The sequence below is a fragment of the Ovis canadensis genome, chromosome 4 (assembly GCF_042477335.2).
Source record: "Ovis canadensis isolate MfBH-ARS-UI-01 breed Bighorn chromosome 4, ARS-UI_OviCan_v2, whole genome shotgun sequence".
In the NCBI taxonomy this organism is placed as follows: domain Eukaryota; kingdom Metazoa; phylum Chordata; class Mammalia; order Artiodactyla; family Bovidae; genus Ovis; species Ovis canadensis.
The window spans coordinates 92,715,535-92,730,660 of NC_091248.1; the positions used below are offsets into that span (position 1 = coordinate 92,715,535).

A 15,126-nucleotide genomic window follows, 5' to 3' on the forward strand; every position below is an offset into this window, starting at 1 on the left:
GAGCAGGGCTAGGTGTTTAGATTTCTATTATATGTAATCAAGGAACACTATGTTGTTGTTTTTTCTTTAATTTGGGAGGAGGAAATTATGAAAGAGGATTTGGAAATGATGTTCTGAAAAGGGGTTTTGATATCCACTCTTCTGACAAATGCAGAGTGATGAAATCAAAGCAAGCAGCAGTCAGGATGTGAATCTGAAAGCGAGTGCAGAGACAGAGAAGGCTGAATGTGACGGTGTGAGCTGGAGGCAAGGCAGGACCTGCTGATCGGTGGTACTGAGGGGGAACAGGAAACTGAGGTAAAACAGAGCAGTCAAAAATGACTTCAGATTTCTGGTTTAGGCCTGGACAGCTGTGAGAGGGCAGCGATCATGACCGTAATCACGTGACTTGACCCAAAGATGGGTGGAGAAAGGAAGTCCCTTTGGGAAAAATTCTTTTGGCCATAATCAGTGGTCCTTCCAGGCCTACTATGCTGTTCTTCCTGCTACCTAAGGGAAGCGACGATGAACAGGGAGCTACATATAACTGGTCTGGGCCAGAGATCAAAACAAATATACCTTCCCTGTGAAATCACCTCCTCTTGGCAAGGCAAGAAGGACTTCTGAAGGACTTCTTTTTTTTTTTTATTAATTTTATTGGAGTATAGTTGGTTAACAATGTTGTGTTAGCTTCTGCTGCACAGCAAGGTGAATCAATTATACATATACATATGTCCCCTCTTTTTAACATTCTTTTCCCATATAGGTCATTATAAAGTATTGAGATGAGCTCCCTGTATTACACAATAGGTTCTTATTAGTTGTCTATTTTATATATAGTAGTGTGTATATGTCGGGTTTCACTTGTGGCTCAGCTGGTAAAGAATCTGGCAATGTGGGAGACCTGGGTTTGATCCCTGGGTTGGGAAGATTTCCTGGAGAAGGAAAAGGTTTTCCACTCCAGTACTCTGGCCAGGAGAATTCCATGGACTGTATATAGTCCATGGGGTCGCAAAGAGTCAGACACGTGAGCGAGTCAGTCCCAGTCTCCCGATTTATCCCTCATCCTGCTTACTCCCCTGGTATCCATACATTTGTTTGGGGAGCACATGGTCAACAAGGACTGTGGGAGCTCCTCCTGAAGGCTTGGGACTGGCCTGCTGAGCCAGATTGCACACATTAAAAAATAACATTTGAGGGACTTCCCCTTTGGTCCTCTTTGCAGTAAAGAGGATGCAGGTTCCACGCCTGGTCTGGAACTAAGTTCCCATATGCTGTGGAGCAACTAAGCACATCTGATGCAGCTACTGAAGCCTGCACACTCCTGGGCCGGTATCGCTACAACTAGAGACTGCAGGCCTTAATGAAAGATTCGGCATGATGCAACCAAGATCCCAAGTACCGCAACTAAGACTCAATAGGGCAAAATAACTAAAAAATAATTTAAAAATAACATTTGAGTTACTATGAGAGTCCCTTGGACTGCAAGGAGATCCAACCTGTCCATTCTAAAGGAGATCAGCCCTGGGATTTCTTTGGAAGGAATGATGCTAAAGCTGAAACTCCAGTACTTTGGCCACCTCACGTGAAGAGTTGACTCATTGGAAAAGGCTCTGATGCTGGGAGGGACTGGGGCCAGGAGGAGAAGGGGACGACAGAGGATGAGATGGCTGGATGGCATCACTGACTTGATGGACGTGAGTCTGAGTGAACTCTGGGAGTTGGTGATGAACAGGGAGGCCTGGAGTGCTGCGATTCATGGAGTCACAGAGTCGGACATGACTGGGCGACTGAACTGAACTGAACTGAATAATACAACATTGTAAGATTTTGTCAGGATAGTTTTTGCTGTTCAGTTGTTCAGTTGTGTCAGACTCTTTGAGATCCCATGGTCTGCAGCACACCATGCTTCCCTGTCCTTCACCATCCCCTGGAGCTTGTTTAAACTCACGTCCATTGAGTCGGTGATACCATCCAACCATCTCATCCTCTGTCATCCCCATCTCCTCCTGCCCTCAATCTTTCCCAGCATCAGGGTCTTTTCAAATGAGTCAGCTCTTCACATCATGTGGCCAAAGTATTGGAGTTTCAGCTTCAGCTTCTGCATCAGTCCTTCCAACGAATATTCAGGGTCGATTTCCGACTGGTTTCTCTTTGCAATTCAAGGGACTGTCAAGAACCTTCCCCAACACCACAGTTCAAAGCATCAAACCTTTGGTGCTCAGCCTTCTTTATAGTCCAACACTCACATCCATACATGACTACCAGAAAAACTACACCTTTGACTAGATGGACCTTTGTTGGCAAAGTAATGTCTCTGCTTTTCAATATGCTGTTTAGGTTGGTCATAGCTTTTCTTCCAAGGAGCAAGCATCTTTTAATTTCATGGCTGCAGTCACCATCTGAAGTGATTTAGGAGTTCAAAAAAATAAAGTCTGTCACTGTCTCCTGTGTTTCCCCATCTATTTGCCATGAAGTGATGGGAGAGTTGTATCATCTGCATATCTGAAGTTACTGATATTTCTCCAGCAATCTTGATTCCAGCTTGTGCTTCATCCAGCTCGGAATTTTGCATGATGTACTCTGTGTATACGTTCAATAAGCAGGGTGACAGTATACAACCTTGTCGTGCTCCTTTCCCAATTTGGAACCCATCCATTGTTCCATGTCCAGTTCTAACTGTTGCTTCTTGACCTGCATACAGGTTTCTCAGGAAGCAGATAAGGTGGTCTGGTATTCCTGTCTCTTTAAGAATTTTCCACAGTTTGTTGTGATCCAACAGTCAAAGGCTTTAGCATAATCAATAAAGAAGAAGTAGACATTTTTCTGGAATTCTCTTGCTTTCTTCTATGATCCAACTTATGCTGGTAGTTTGAACTCTGGTTCTTCTGCGTCTTCTAAATTCAACTTGAACATCTGGAGGTTTTCGATTCATGTACTGTTGAAGCCTGGCTTGCAGAATGTTGAGCATTACTTTGCTAGTGTGTGAGATGAGTGCAATTGTGTGGTAGTTTGAACATTCTTTGGCCTTGTCTTTCTTTGAGACTGGAATTAAAACTGACGTCTTCCAGTTCCAGGGTCACTGCTGAGTTTTCCAAATTTGCTGGCATATTGAGTGCAGCACTTTCACGCCATCATCTTTTAGGATTTGAAATAGCTCAGTTGGAATTCCATCACCTCCACTAGCTTTGTTAACAGTGATGCTTCCTAAGACCCACTTGACTTTGCACTCCAAGATGTCTGGCTCTAGGTGAGGGATCACATCATTGTGGTTACCTGAGTCATTATATTGAGTTAGACAAGGTTGTGGCCCATGTGATTAAATTGGTTAGTTTTCTGTGATTGTGGTTCCCTGTCTGATGAAGGATAAGAGGCTTATGGAAGCCTCCTTATGTGACAGACTGACTGAGGGGGAAACTGGGTCATGTTCTGATGGGCAGGGCCATAGTCAGTAAATCTTTAATCCAATTTTCTGTTGATGGGTGGAGCTGTGTTCCCTCCCTGCTATTTAAGTAAGTAAGTAAGTTTAGTCCCTCAGTCATGACTTTTTGCAACCCCATGAATTGCAGCACGCCAGGCCTCCCTGTCCATCACCAACTCCTGGAGTTCACTCAGACTCACGTCCATCAAGTCAGTGATGCCATCCAGCCATCTCATCCCCTGTTGTCCCCTTCTCCTCCTGCCCCCAATCCCTCCCAGCATCAGAGTCTTTTCCAATGAGTCAACTCTTCACATGAGGTGGCCAAAGTACTGGAGTTTCAGCTTCAGCATTATTCCTTCCAAAGAACACCCGGGACTGATCTCCTTTAGAATGGACAGGTTGGATCTCCTTGCAGTCCAAGGGACTCTCAAGAATGTTCTCCAACACCACAGTTCAAAAGCATCAATTCTTCGGCGCTCAGCCTTTTTCACAGTCCAACTCTCACATCCATACATGACCAGTGGAGAAACCATAGCCTTGACTAGATGGACCTATGTCCGCAAAGTAATGTCTCTGCTTTTGAATATGCTATCTAGGTTGGTCATAACTTTCCTTCCAAGGAGTAAGCATCTTTTAATTTCATGGCTGCAGTCACCATCTGCAGTGATTTTGGAGCCCCCCAAAATAAAGTCTGACACTGTTTCCACTGTTTCCCCATCTATTTCCCATGAAGTGCTGGGACCGGATGCCATGATCTTTGTTTTCTGAATGTTGAGCTGTAAGCCAACTTTTTCACTCTCCTCTTTCACTTTCATCAAGAAGCTTTTTAGTTCCTCTTCACTTTCTGCCATAGGGTGGTGTCATCTGCATATCTGAGGTTATTGATATTTCTCCCGGCAATCTTGATTCCAGCTTGTGCTTCTTCCAGTCCAGTGTTTCTCATGATGTACTCTGCATATAAGTTAAATAAGCTGGGCGACAATATACAGCCTTGACGCACTCCTTTTCCTATATGGAACCAGTCTGTTGTTCCATGTCCAGTTCTATCTGTTGCTTCCTGACCTGCATACAGATTTCTTAAGAGGCAGGTCAGGTGGTCTGGTATTCCCATCTCTTTCAGAATTTTCCACAGTTTCTTGTGATCCACACAGTCAAAGGCTTTGGCATAGTCAATAAAGCAGAAATAGATCTTTTTCTGGAACTCTCTTGCTTTTTCCATGATCCAGTGGATGTTGGAAATTTGATCTCTGGTTTCTCTGCCTTTTCTAACCAGCTTGAACATCTGGAAGTTCACGGTACACATACTGCTGAAGCCTGGCTTGGAGAATTTTGAGCATTGCTTTACTAGCGTGTGAGATGAGTGCAATTGTGCAGTAGTTTAAGCATTCTTTGGGATTGCCCTTCTTTGGAATTGGAATGAACACTGACTTTTTCCAGTCCTGTGGCCACTGCTGAGTTTTCCAAAAGTGCTTGCATATTGAGTGTAGCACTTTCACAGCATCATCTTTCAGGATTTGAAATAGCTCAACTGGAATTCCATCACCTCCACTAGCTTTGTTCATACGATGCTTTCTAAGGCCCACTTGACTTCACATTCCAGGATGTCTGGCTCTAGGTGAGTGATCACACCATCGTGATTATCCGCGTCATGAAGATCTATTTTGTACAGTTCTTCTGTCTATTCTTGCCACCTCTTCTTAATATCTTCTGCTTCTGTTAGGTACATACCATTTCTGTCCTTTATCGAGCCTTCATCTTTGCATGAAATGTTCCAGTGGTATCTCTAATTTTCTTGAAGAGATCTCTACTCTTTCCCATTCTGTTGTTTTCCTCTATTTCTTTGCACTGATTGCTGAAGAAGGCTTTCTTATCTCTCCTTACTATTCTTTGGAACTCTGCATTCAGATACTTATATCTTTCCTTTTCTCCTTTGCTTTTCACTTCTCTTCTTTTCACAGCTATTTGTAAGGCCTCCCCAGACAGCCATTTTGCTTTTTTGCATTTCTTTTCCATGGGGATGGTCTTGATCCCTGTCTCCTGTACAATGTCATGAACCTCATTCCATAATTCATCAGTCACTCTATCTATCAGATCTAGGCCCTGAAATCTATTTCTCACTTCCACTGTATAATCATAAGGGATTTGATTTAGATCATCATTATATATAGTATAACTTTTTTATAGTTCTTCTGTGTATTCTTGCCACCTCTTCTTAATATCTTCTGCTTCTCTTAGGTCCATACTGTTTCTCTCCTTCATTGAGCTCATCTTTCATGAAATAGTCCCTTGGTATTTCTAATTTTCTTTAAGAGATCTCTAGTATTTCCCATTTTATTGTTTTCCTCTATTTCTTTGCACTGATCAGTGAGGAAGGCTTTCTTTTCTCTCCTTGCTATTCTTTGGAATTCTGCATTCAGATGGGTGCGTCTTTCCTTTTCTCCTTTGCCTTTTGCTTCTCTTTTCACAGCTATTTGTAAGACCTCCTCAGACAGCCATTTTGCCTTTTTCCATTTCTTCTTCTTGCGGATGGTTCTGATCACTGCCTCCTGTACAATGTTATGAACCTCCGTCCATAGTTCTTCAGGCACTCTGTCTATCAGATCTAATCCCTTGAATCCATTTGTCACTTCTACTGTATACTCGTAAGTGATTTGATTTAGGTCTTACCTAAACTCTTCAATTTAAGCCTGACTTCTGCAATAAGGAGTTCATGATCTGAGCCACAGGATAGGTAAAGCTAAAATTTCACTAACTCTGTCAGTGCTAAAATTTGCGTCTTTTTAGTTCTCATATTACAACAATTATTACTATAGTCACACAGCTAGGTGCCCTCTAGGAATAAATTATGTCACAGAATAGGAAAGAAGTCAGGAGTTCTTTTGTACTTTATCATGCATTTAACTCCTTGGAGAGTACAGAAAATATGTGTTTTGAACATTTCTAATTTATTAGTACTTTAAAAATCTGATTTAATCAGGCCTTCAGAAAAAACCACATAAATCAATGTTGTTGTTTAGTCGCTTAATCATGTTTGATTTTTTAGTGACCCAAGAACTGTAGCCCACAAGACTTCATGGGATTTCCCAGGCAAAAATACTGGCATGGGTTGCACTTTCCTCCTCCAGGGGAATCTTCCTGACCCAGGGGTCAAACCCAAGTCTCCTTCATGGCAGGCAGATTCTTTTCTTTACCACTGAGCCACTAGGGAAGCCCTATGTAATAGCAGTTAGCTACTTTTAAACTGAATCATAACTCCAAAAGACATGTGTTATTAAAATAGATTCCAGGTAATCAGTGATATACCTCCACTCTCATAAAAGTAAACACTAAAAGAAAAAAATAAAGAGAAAAATGGACAAAACAAAGCTTTGTTATTTTATTATTCTAATTTAATTTCCAGGTAAAATGCCCTTTTGTTATACTTCAAGATTTAAAATCTAGCCAATTTCCAAATTTATAAAATTATTTTTATTTTAGGAAGCAATAATTTGCCAAAGAGATTAATGTGTTTATTGCTACTTAGGGGCTTCAAAGAGTCTTATTTTTGATTTGTAACAAAAACTTCTCTATCCTTCTGGATAATGGCTTGGGATTCTGCATTTTTATATGGCCTGGATTCTGTATTTTTATATTATAGCAAGATTTTTGACTTGCATATGCTTTGATAGCCATATTAGAACATTTTGTGCATCCAATCTCTTTCCTGTTCCTTAATTTGGCACTTGTTCTATAAAACAATTTTGAAAATGCAAATTACTTTACATTAAAAATATAAATTCTTATGGCATATTTTATAGAGTCTTAATGCACTGACTCTAAAGCTATAATTTATTATTACATTTTAATTTATCTGATTTATGTGTGTGCCCTGAGTCAATATTCCAATTATTTGCAAACTCAATTAAGCTTTGTCTTGATAAATTTTTACTTTTTGACAAATTATGCTATACTTGTGCAGAAAACTACATTCCTAGTATACTGTTCATTCATATGATATATTTGCAAAATGGAAATTCATCCATTTTCCAAAAAGACTGAGATATTGTCAGTCCAGGAGGTATACTGGGAAGTGAGATCTTTCCAAGTTTGTACTTGAAAAAAATGTCAGTTTTCTAAAGTGCTCAACTTTTAATTATTTTGAATATGACATGGTAAGTCATATATTTATTCCAGGACATTACAACTTCATCAAGTTTGAATACACTTTCACTCAGTGATAACAATATTTCATATATTTTATAGAGATGATTTTATTTAAAGTGTATCTTTGTACAACTGATGAAGACAATTATGTTGAATAGTTTGTTATTTGAACTGAACACGGAGGAAATGTTCTGTGAGAAACATTTGGAGAAATCTTGGAGAATTGCTTTGAAAGGAATGGCACCAGTACTAAATTAATTCACACACAAATCCCCCCTTTTCACATTGGTTCATGCAGAATGAAGACACAGTCATGAGATTTCATGTATCCTGAGATTTCATGTATCCTTAACACTTATTCTCTTGACTCTAAAAAGATAACAAATTGCAAGTTGTGTTCATGTCTGACACTATATTTAGATCTTAAATTATGTCTTATTTGTCATTTAGTTAAAATTCAAAAGAAGAAAATGGGTGTGTCATAAGGAAGGACTCTTCCACCAAACCTCCAGTGCAGACTAGGACCGTACAGTCAGTGACTGTGACTAACATTTATTGTGTGACACATTTCTAAGAGAAGGCAACGCAGCACGGCAAAGAGCAAAAGCGGCGGCTTTCTGCTTCATCCCGAGCAACAGGAATGGGAAAAGTACTCACGTTCTACAAAGTAAGAGCTGGCATCAATCTTCCAGATGATCTGGCCCCGATGAGAGCCATTGACTCCACGGTTCTTATAGTCCAGGAAGTTTTCCGACAAGACCTCATCTATATTCCCAGGAAAGGGAGAAAGCAGAGTAGAGAAACATGTTAGCTAACAGAGTTTTTATAAAAAAATAAAAGAACAAAAGATATTAAGGCCACCTCCAGCTCAACAGAAGAAAAAGCACCTGGAGTTACAGAAACAGAGAGTAAGAGGTGTTCTCAGGTGCCATCTGGATCAGCACCTTCTTAATCCAGAAATCTCCTTCCTACCCCTCAGCACTCCCAGCAAGTGATCATCTGTGCTCTTGCTCAGTCGCTGAGTCATGTCCAATTCTTTGAGACCGCATGGACTATAGCCCACCAGCCTCCTGTGTCCACAGAATTTTCCAGGTAAGTGGAAAATACTGAAGTGGGTTGCCATTTCCTACTCCAGGGGATCTTTGTGACCCAAGGATCGAATCCGTGTCTCTGACATTGGCAGGCAGGTTCTTTGTCACATCTGGCTGGTTCTTGAACGCTCTAGAAACAGAGAAATCATTGCTTCTCTGGCAGTTCATTTCCCTTTTGAATAGCTCTTCCATGTGTACAATCTCAGTGCAAAAATCTTCCTCCTAATGCTTTCATTAACTGGCCCCTATTTGGGTCTGAGAATGAGGCATGAAGAAGACATCTGAGCACACTTTTTATCTGGGGCCCAGTTCCCATGGGCTCAACCTTTTATCATCTCTTCTCCAATCTGGATACCCATCATCATCCAATATTTGGGACCAATCCAAGAATTTATCCATCCATCCATCCATCCATCCTTCATGCACTCAGGTATTCATCTGTTCGTTCAACAGATACTTGTTGAGATCCACCCATCTGCCATGCTGGGAAAGTGCAGGGGCCATGGTGTTGAGCAAAACCTTTCTGAACTAAAACTTGCAAACAATTGAAGACACAGATTTTACACTGAGCAAAGAAATAAATGCATTATTACAACTTGCAACAGGGGAGGGGAAGGAAAAGAACAGAGTGCTCTGACAAGAAGCTACAGGAAGGGAGGGCAACAGGAGGCTGAAGGAGAGATGAGGGATGAGAAAGAGTCACCAGGGTAGAGAAGGAAGATGGAGTAAGGTCTCCATGTTGGTGTCCAAGCCTGGAGCAGGGCAGAGTCTGCTTGTGGAAGCAGTGAGAGGAGCTGAGGGTGTGTGTGTGTGTGGGGGGGGGCTGTGCTCTTTTTTCCTCCTGCCCTTCCTCTGATGTCATATTGTAACCCACCAATGTCTTTCTTAAAGCTGGTGTCCAGAGAGCAAGGCAGCATCCTTGGAGAGGACAGATCCATAAAGACGTAACCAACTGCTTCTTCCTTGGTTCCAGACATTATGTTCTCAGCACAAAAGCAGTGATATAAATTTTACCTTAATCTTCTATGGGGCCCTTGCAGTTTCCACTTTACCAGAAAATAACCATCTAAGCTAAATAGATCTGAAGCTGTGAGAAATCCATGTTTTGAGACTCCAAATCCATCACAGTGGCTGGGGAAACAACGAGAACTCGGGGGCTTCTGATAGCAGACCCAGAGCTCAGATTCTGCAGCGAGGGGCTAGGTCATGGTGGCCCTTTTGGCAACTGAGGTTCACTCTGTGCATCTGGACAGAATGGGGAAACAGGGATGAAGTGAAAAGAGAGAGAACTTGTGGCTAAGGGACCCAGCTCCAAGGACTTACGTGTCATTTACCAATAGTGCATTTCTATAGCTGCAGGTCCTCATCTACAAGGGGGCAGGTGATAACCGGGGCCTCGCTGGGGAGGATTACATGAGATCATCAGTAAACATGCTTGTGACCTGCTAAGTCGACTGCACACTTTCAGCTGCCTCTTCCTTGGCAAAGACAATCAGAAAGAGCAGCAGCATCTCTGCCTCATTAATATCAGGAACTGTTTGTATCTCTTGGAAAATCACTTGTTTGCAAAATTTGTCTGTCTTTGTAATCACAGTGTATGCTCACAGCCCTGTTTGGGTTACTAAGATGATTGCATAATATGTCTTTTATAGTAATTGTCTCATTTCAGCCAAAAAAAAAAAAAAAGGCATAATATTTCCCTAGTTCCCTGGGTCTTCAGTACCTGGGCAGAATTTGCCTCATTAAAAAAAAAAAAAAAGAATTTGCCTCATTATGGCAGTTCTCCAAGAAGAGGTATTTTCCTGAATTTATCCACTCTGATCACCAGAATAGTCACTTTAATAGTCATGGTCAGGTATCCACACAGAATAACACCTAGAAAGGGAGTATTCCTTCACACACTAGGTAAATGTGTATTGAGTATTTGCTCCACTTACCATGCTACACCCTGGGGATATACTGCTGAACAAGACAGAGCCTATGTTCTCAGGAAGTTCCTAATAGATTTGAGGAATTTTTTTTTTTTTTCAAGAACACAGGCAATTTCTTTAGAAGGCCGTGGGTATAAGAATGGGCTAAATATCGAACCACAAGGGAACAAATGATAAAAGGATGGGGGTGAGTAGGTGGGAAAATCAGAAAAGGCTGCAGAGAATAACACACATTTTAAAGAGACAAAGATACATTCCATTGTACAGGTTAAACACATATTAAGAGATTGCCAGTTGATCCTGATGAGCATCCCATTCCCTTACAGTAACTGTAACACTTCATAGCAAGTATTACACAAGAGAACAGAATAGTCTGTATCCTTGCCCGGACCATCTGTGCTGAATGGTCAGCTCCCTTCCCCGAGGTATGTACTGCCAACTGTTAGAAGTTACTAGTCTTTGCTTGGGAATCCAGGTGTACTGTCAGGATCAGATGCAGGAAAACAGAATCAGACCAGATATTTTATGCAGTAAAGGATTTAATGCAGAGAATTAGGTATTAGAAAGATGGACCCAAGGCACAGCCGCAGCAACTGCCTCTCCACCTGCAATGAGAGTGACCATCAAGTGGCAAGCTGAGTAGGTTATTGCCAGTAGGTTAATACATGGCTGCCTGCTGACACCCAGGAAGTGAGTGTGGGGATGCTAGGGCACTGTGACAGGAAAGCTTAATTTCTCAGAGCCATGCTTGTGGCAGCCACAGACTTAACATCAGGAGGAACCACCCAGCTCACTTTTGCCTTCCCAAAGATGCACAGGTGCATCTAAATGAAGGGAGAAATTTGCACCTGGAAAATGGTTGCACAGGAGTCTGGGGAATATAACTGTTAGGGACCAGAGTCTACACTACAGGAAGGCACTGGAGAAGAGATGAGGACTGGGATGGTGGAGCCCAAGCCATGCCTTCCACCACACTGAGGAATGGCAGGTCCCCCTGGTTTCCTGCAACCAACCCAGGTTCTTTCTCTGCATCCTTCATTGGGGTGCAAGTCTTTGTGGAAGAAGCACAAGTTGGAATCAAGATTGCCAGGAGAAATATCTATAACTTCAGGTATGCAGATGACACCACCCTTATGACAGAAAGTAAAGAGGAGTTGAAGAGCCTCTTGATGAAAGTGAAAGAGGAGAGTGAAAAAGTTGGCTTAAAGCTCAACATTCAGAAAACGAAGATCATGGCATCTGGTCCTATCACTTCATGGGAAGTAGATGGGGAAACAGTGGAGACAGTGTCAGACTTTATTTTTGAGGGTTCCAAAATCACTGCAGATGGTTATTTGATTACTGGGATATCTACAGCCACCTTGAGGCAAGTATTTAGACCATTACTAGCTACATGAGCTTCAGTTCAGTTCAGTCGCTCAGCTGTGTCCAACTCTTTGCGACCCCATGAATCGCAGCATGCCAGGCCTCCCTGTCCATCACCATCTCCCGGAGTTCACTCAAGCTCATGTCCATCAAGTCGGTGATGCCATCCAGCCATCTCATCCTCTGTCATCCCCTTCTCCTCCTGCCCCCAATCCATCCCAGCATCTGGGTCTTTTCCAACAAGTCAACTCTTTACATGAGGTGGCCAAAGTATTGGAGTTTCAGCTTCAGCATCAGTCCTTCCAATGGACACCCAGGACTGATCTCCTTTAGAATGGACTGGTTGGATCTCCTTGCAGTCCAAGGGACTCTCAGGAGTCTTCTCCAACACCACAGTTCAAAAGCATCAATTCTTCGATGCTCAGCTTTCTTCACAGTTCAACTTTCACATCCATACATGACCACTGAAAAACCATAGCCTTGACTAGATGGACCTTTGTTGGCAAAGTAATGTCTCTGCTTTTGAATATGCTATTTAGGTAGGCCATAACTTTCCTTCCAAGGAGTAAGCATCTTTTAATTTCATGGCTGAAATCACCATCTGCAGTGATTTTGGAGCCCCCCAAAATAACATCTGACACTGTTTCCACTGTTTCCCCATCTACTTCCCATGAAGTGATAGGACCAGATGCCATGATCTTCGTTTTCTGAATGTTGAGCTTTAAGCCAACTTTTTCACTCTCCTCTTTCACTTTCATCAAGAGGCTCTTCAACTCCTCTTCACTTTCTGTCATAAGGGTGGTGTCATCTGCATACCTGAAGTTATAGATATTTCTCCTGGCAATCTTGATTCCAACTTGTGCTTCTTCCAGCCCCGCGTTTCTCATGATGTACTCTGCATATAAGTTAAATAAGCAGGGTGACAATATACAGCCTTGATGTACTCCTTTTCCTACTTGGAACCAGTCTGTTGTTCCATGTCCAGTTCTAACTGTTGCTTCCTGACCTGCATATAGGTTTCTCAGGAGGCAGGTCATGTGGTCTGGTATTCCCATCTCTTTCAGAATTTTCCACAGTTTAGAAAACCGCTAGACCATTCAGGTATGACCTAAATCAAATCCCTTATGATTATACAGTGGAAGTGAGAAATAGATTTAGGGGACTAGATCCGATAGAGTGCCTGATGAACTATGGACGGAGGTTCATGACATTGTACAGGAGACAAGGATCATGACCATCTCCATGGAAAAGAAATGCAAAAAAGCAAAATGGCTCTCTGGGGAGGCCTTACAAATAGCTGTGAAAAGAAGAGACACAAAAAGCAAAGGAGAAAAGGAAAGATATAAGCATGTGAATGCAGAGTTCCAAAGAATAGCAAGGAGAGATAAGAAAGTCTTCCTCAGCAATCAATGCAAAGAAATAGAGGAAAACAACAGAATGGGAAAGACTAGAGATCTCTTCAAGAAAATTAGAGATCTCTTCAAGAAAATTAGAGATACCAAGGGGACATTTCATGCAAAGATGGGCTTGATAAAGGACAGAAATGGTATGGACCTAACAGAAGCAGAAGATATTAAGAAGAGGTGGCAAGAATACACAGAAGAACTCTACAAAAAAGATCTTCATGACCCAGATAATCATGATGGTGTGATCACTTACCTAGAGCCAGACATCCTGGAATGTGAAGTCAAGTGGGCCTTAGAAAGCATCACTATGAACAAAGCTAGTGGAGGTGATGGAATTCCAGTGGAGCTATTTCAAATCCTGAAAGATGATGTTGTGAAAGTGCTGCACTCAATATCCCAGCAGATTTGGAAAACTCAGCAGTGGCCACAGGACTGGAAAAGGTCAGTGTTCATTCCAATCCCAAAGAAAGGCAATGCCAAAGAATGCTCAAACTACTGCACAATTGCACTCATCTCACACGCTAGTAAAGCAATGCTCAAAATTCTCCAAGCCAGGCTTCAGCAATATGTGAACCATGAACTTCCAGATGTTCAAGCTGGTTAGAAAAGGCAGAGAAACCAGAGATCAAATTTCCAACATCCACTGGATCATCAAAAAAGCAAGAGAGTTCCAGGAAAACATCTATTTCTGCTTTATTGACTATGCCAAAGCTTTTGACTTTGTGGATCATGTGAGCTTAGGCATTATATTTAATCCCTCTGTGTCCTTGCTTCCTCACTATAAAAGGGGGATAATATTAATTCCAACCTCAAAATCCGTTGTGAGGAATAAATGAGCTAACAGAGGTAATGGTCTAAGAACAGTGTCAGGCATCTACCAAGCAGCTTTTTGTATTTATAGTCTGGGCTAAAAATAAAGCCCTTTATGGCAAAGTTCCATGATACTTAATGGGAAAAACCATTAATAATAGTCTGAAACATTAGCTTAGGCTAGTACTATTAAAAATTTTCTCATCACTCATTTTGTACAAAACATATAGAGGTATATCAGGTTTCTCAAAAAAAAAAAAGACTGCATTTGCTAGTTGATACTTATTTCTTCTAGTATGAAGCATCATACCTCCTGCTCCACAATTTATTACAGAAAAAAAACCCTTGCAAGTTATTAAAATTTTCAATCAGAAAGTTCCAGTGAAGCTCACAGAAAGAAGGCTTGGGGCTGGTGCACGGGGATGATCCAGAGAGATGATATGGGGTGGGAGGTGGTAGTGGGGTTCAGGATTGGGAACTCTTGTACACCTGTGGCTGATTCATGTCAATGTATGGCAAAACCAATACAGTATTGTAAAGCAAAATAAAGTAAACATAAAAATTAAAAAAAAAAAGAAACAAGGACTGCATTTCTCTTCAAAATGCTTTGTCTTCCAAATGAAAACTGTAGCTATGCTCCCAACATTCTAATCTATAAAAGAAGAGTATATTATTGCTGTTGAGAACAGAATGGGCAAGTGAGCACAGAATAAAGGGAAGTTGATCCACTACCTAAGTCTACCAGAAAAAATACAGAGTAGCTTCCATTTCCCCGAAGAACTCACGCCTTCTGGTAACCAACCTTGGAAAGGTCTCCAAGGTCCTCCCACTATCACTAGACTATGGGTTTACTAAATAGTTGGCCAGGAGATCTGGGGAGACTCTAGTCGCCTTCCACGCTACTAAGCGAAGATTGTAGTTCTCTCGTTCTCTTGTTCCAGGAAGGGAATCTGGGGATAAAGGATGGGGGAGGCCCTAAA

General features: G+C 41.7%; 1 protein-coding gene across 1 annotated transcript in view; it reads right to left on the reverse strand.

Annotated features, from left to right (window-relative positions):
- Positions 1 to 15,126, reverse strand: part of HECW1 (HECT, C2 and WW domain containing E3 ubiquitin protein ligase 1) — a 488,368-nt gene that overhangs the window by 235,310 nt on the left and 237,932 nt on the right. Inside the window, exon 3 of the mRNA XM_069588229.1 lies at positions 8,201 to 8,308. Within this exon, the coding sequence (XP_069444330.1) occupies positions 8,201 to 8,308 (108 nt within the window). The remainder of the gene's footprint in view (positions 1 to 8,200; positions 8,309 to 15,126) is intronic.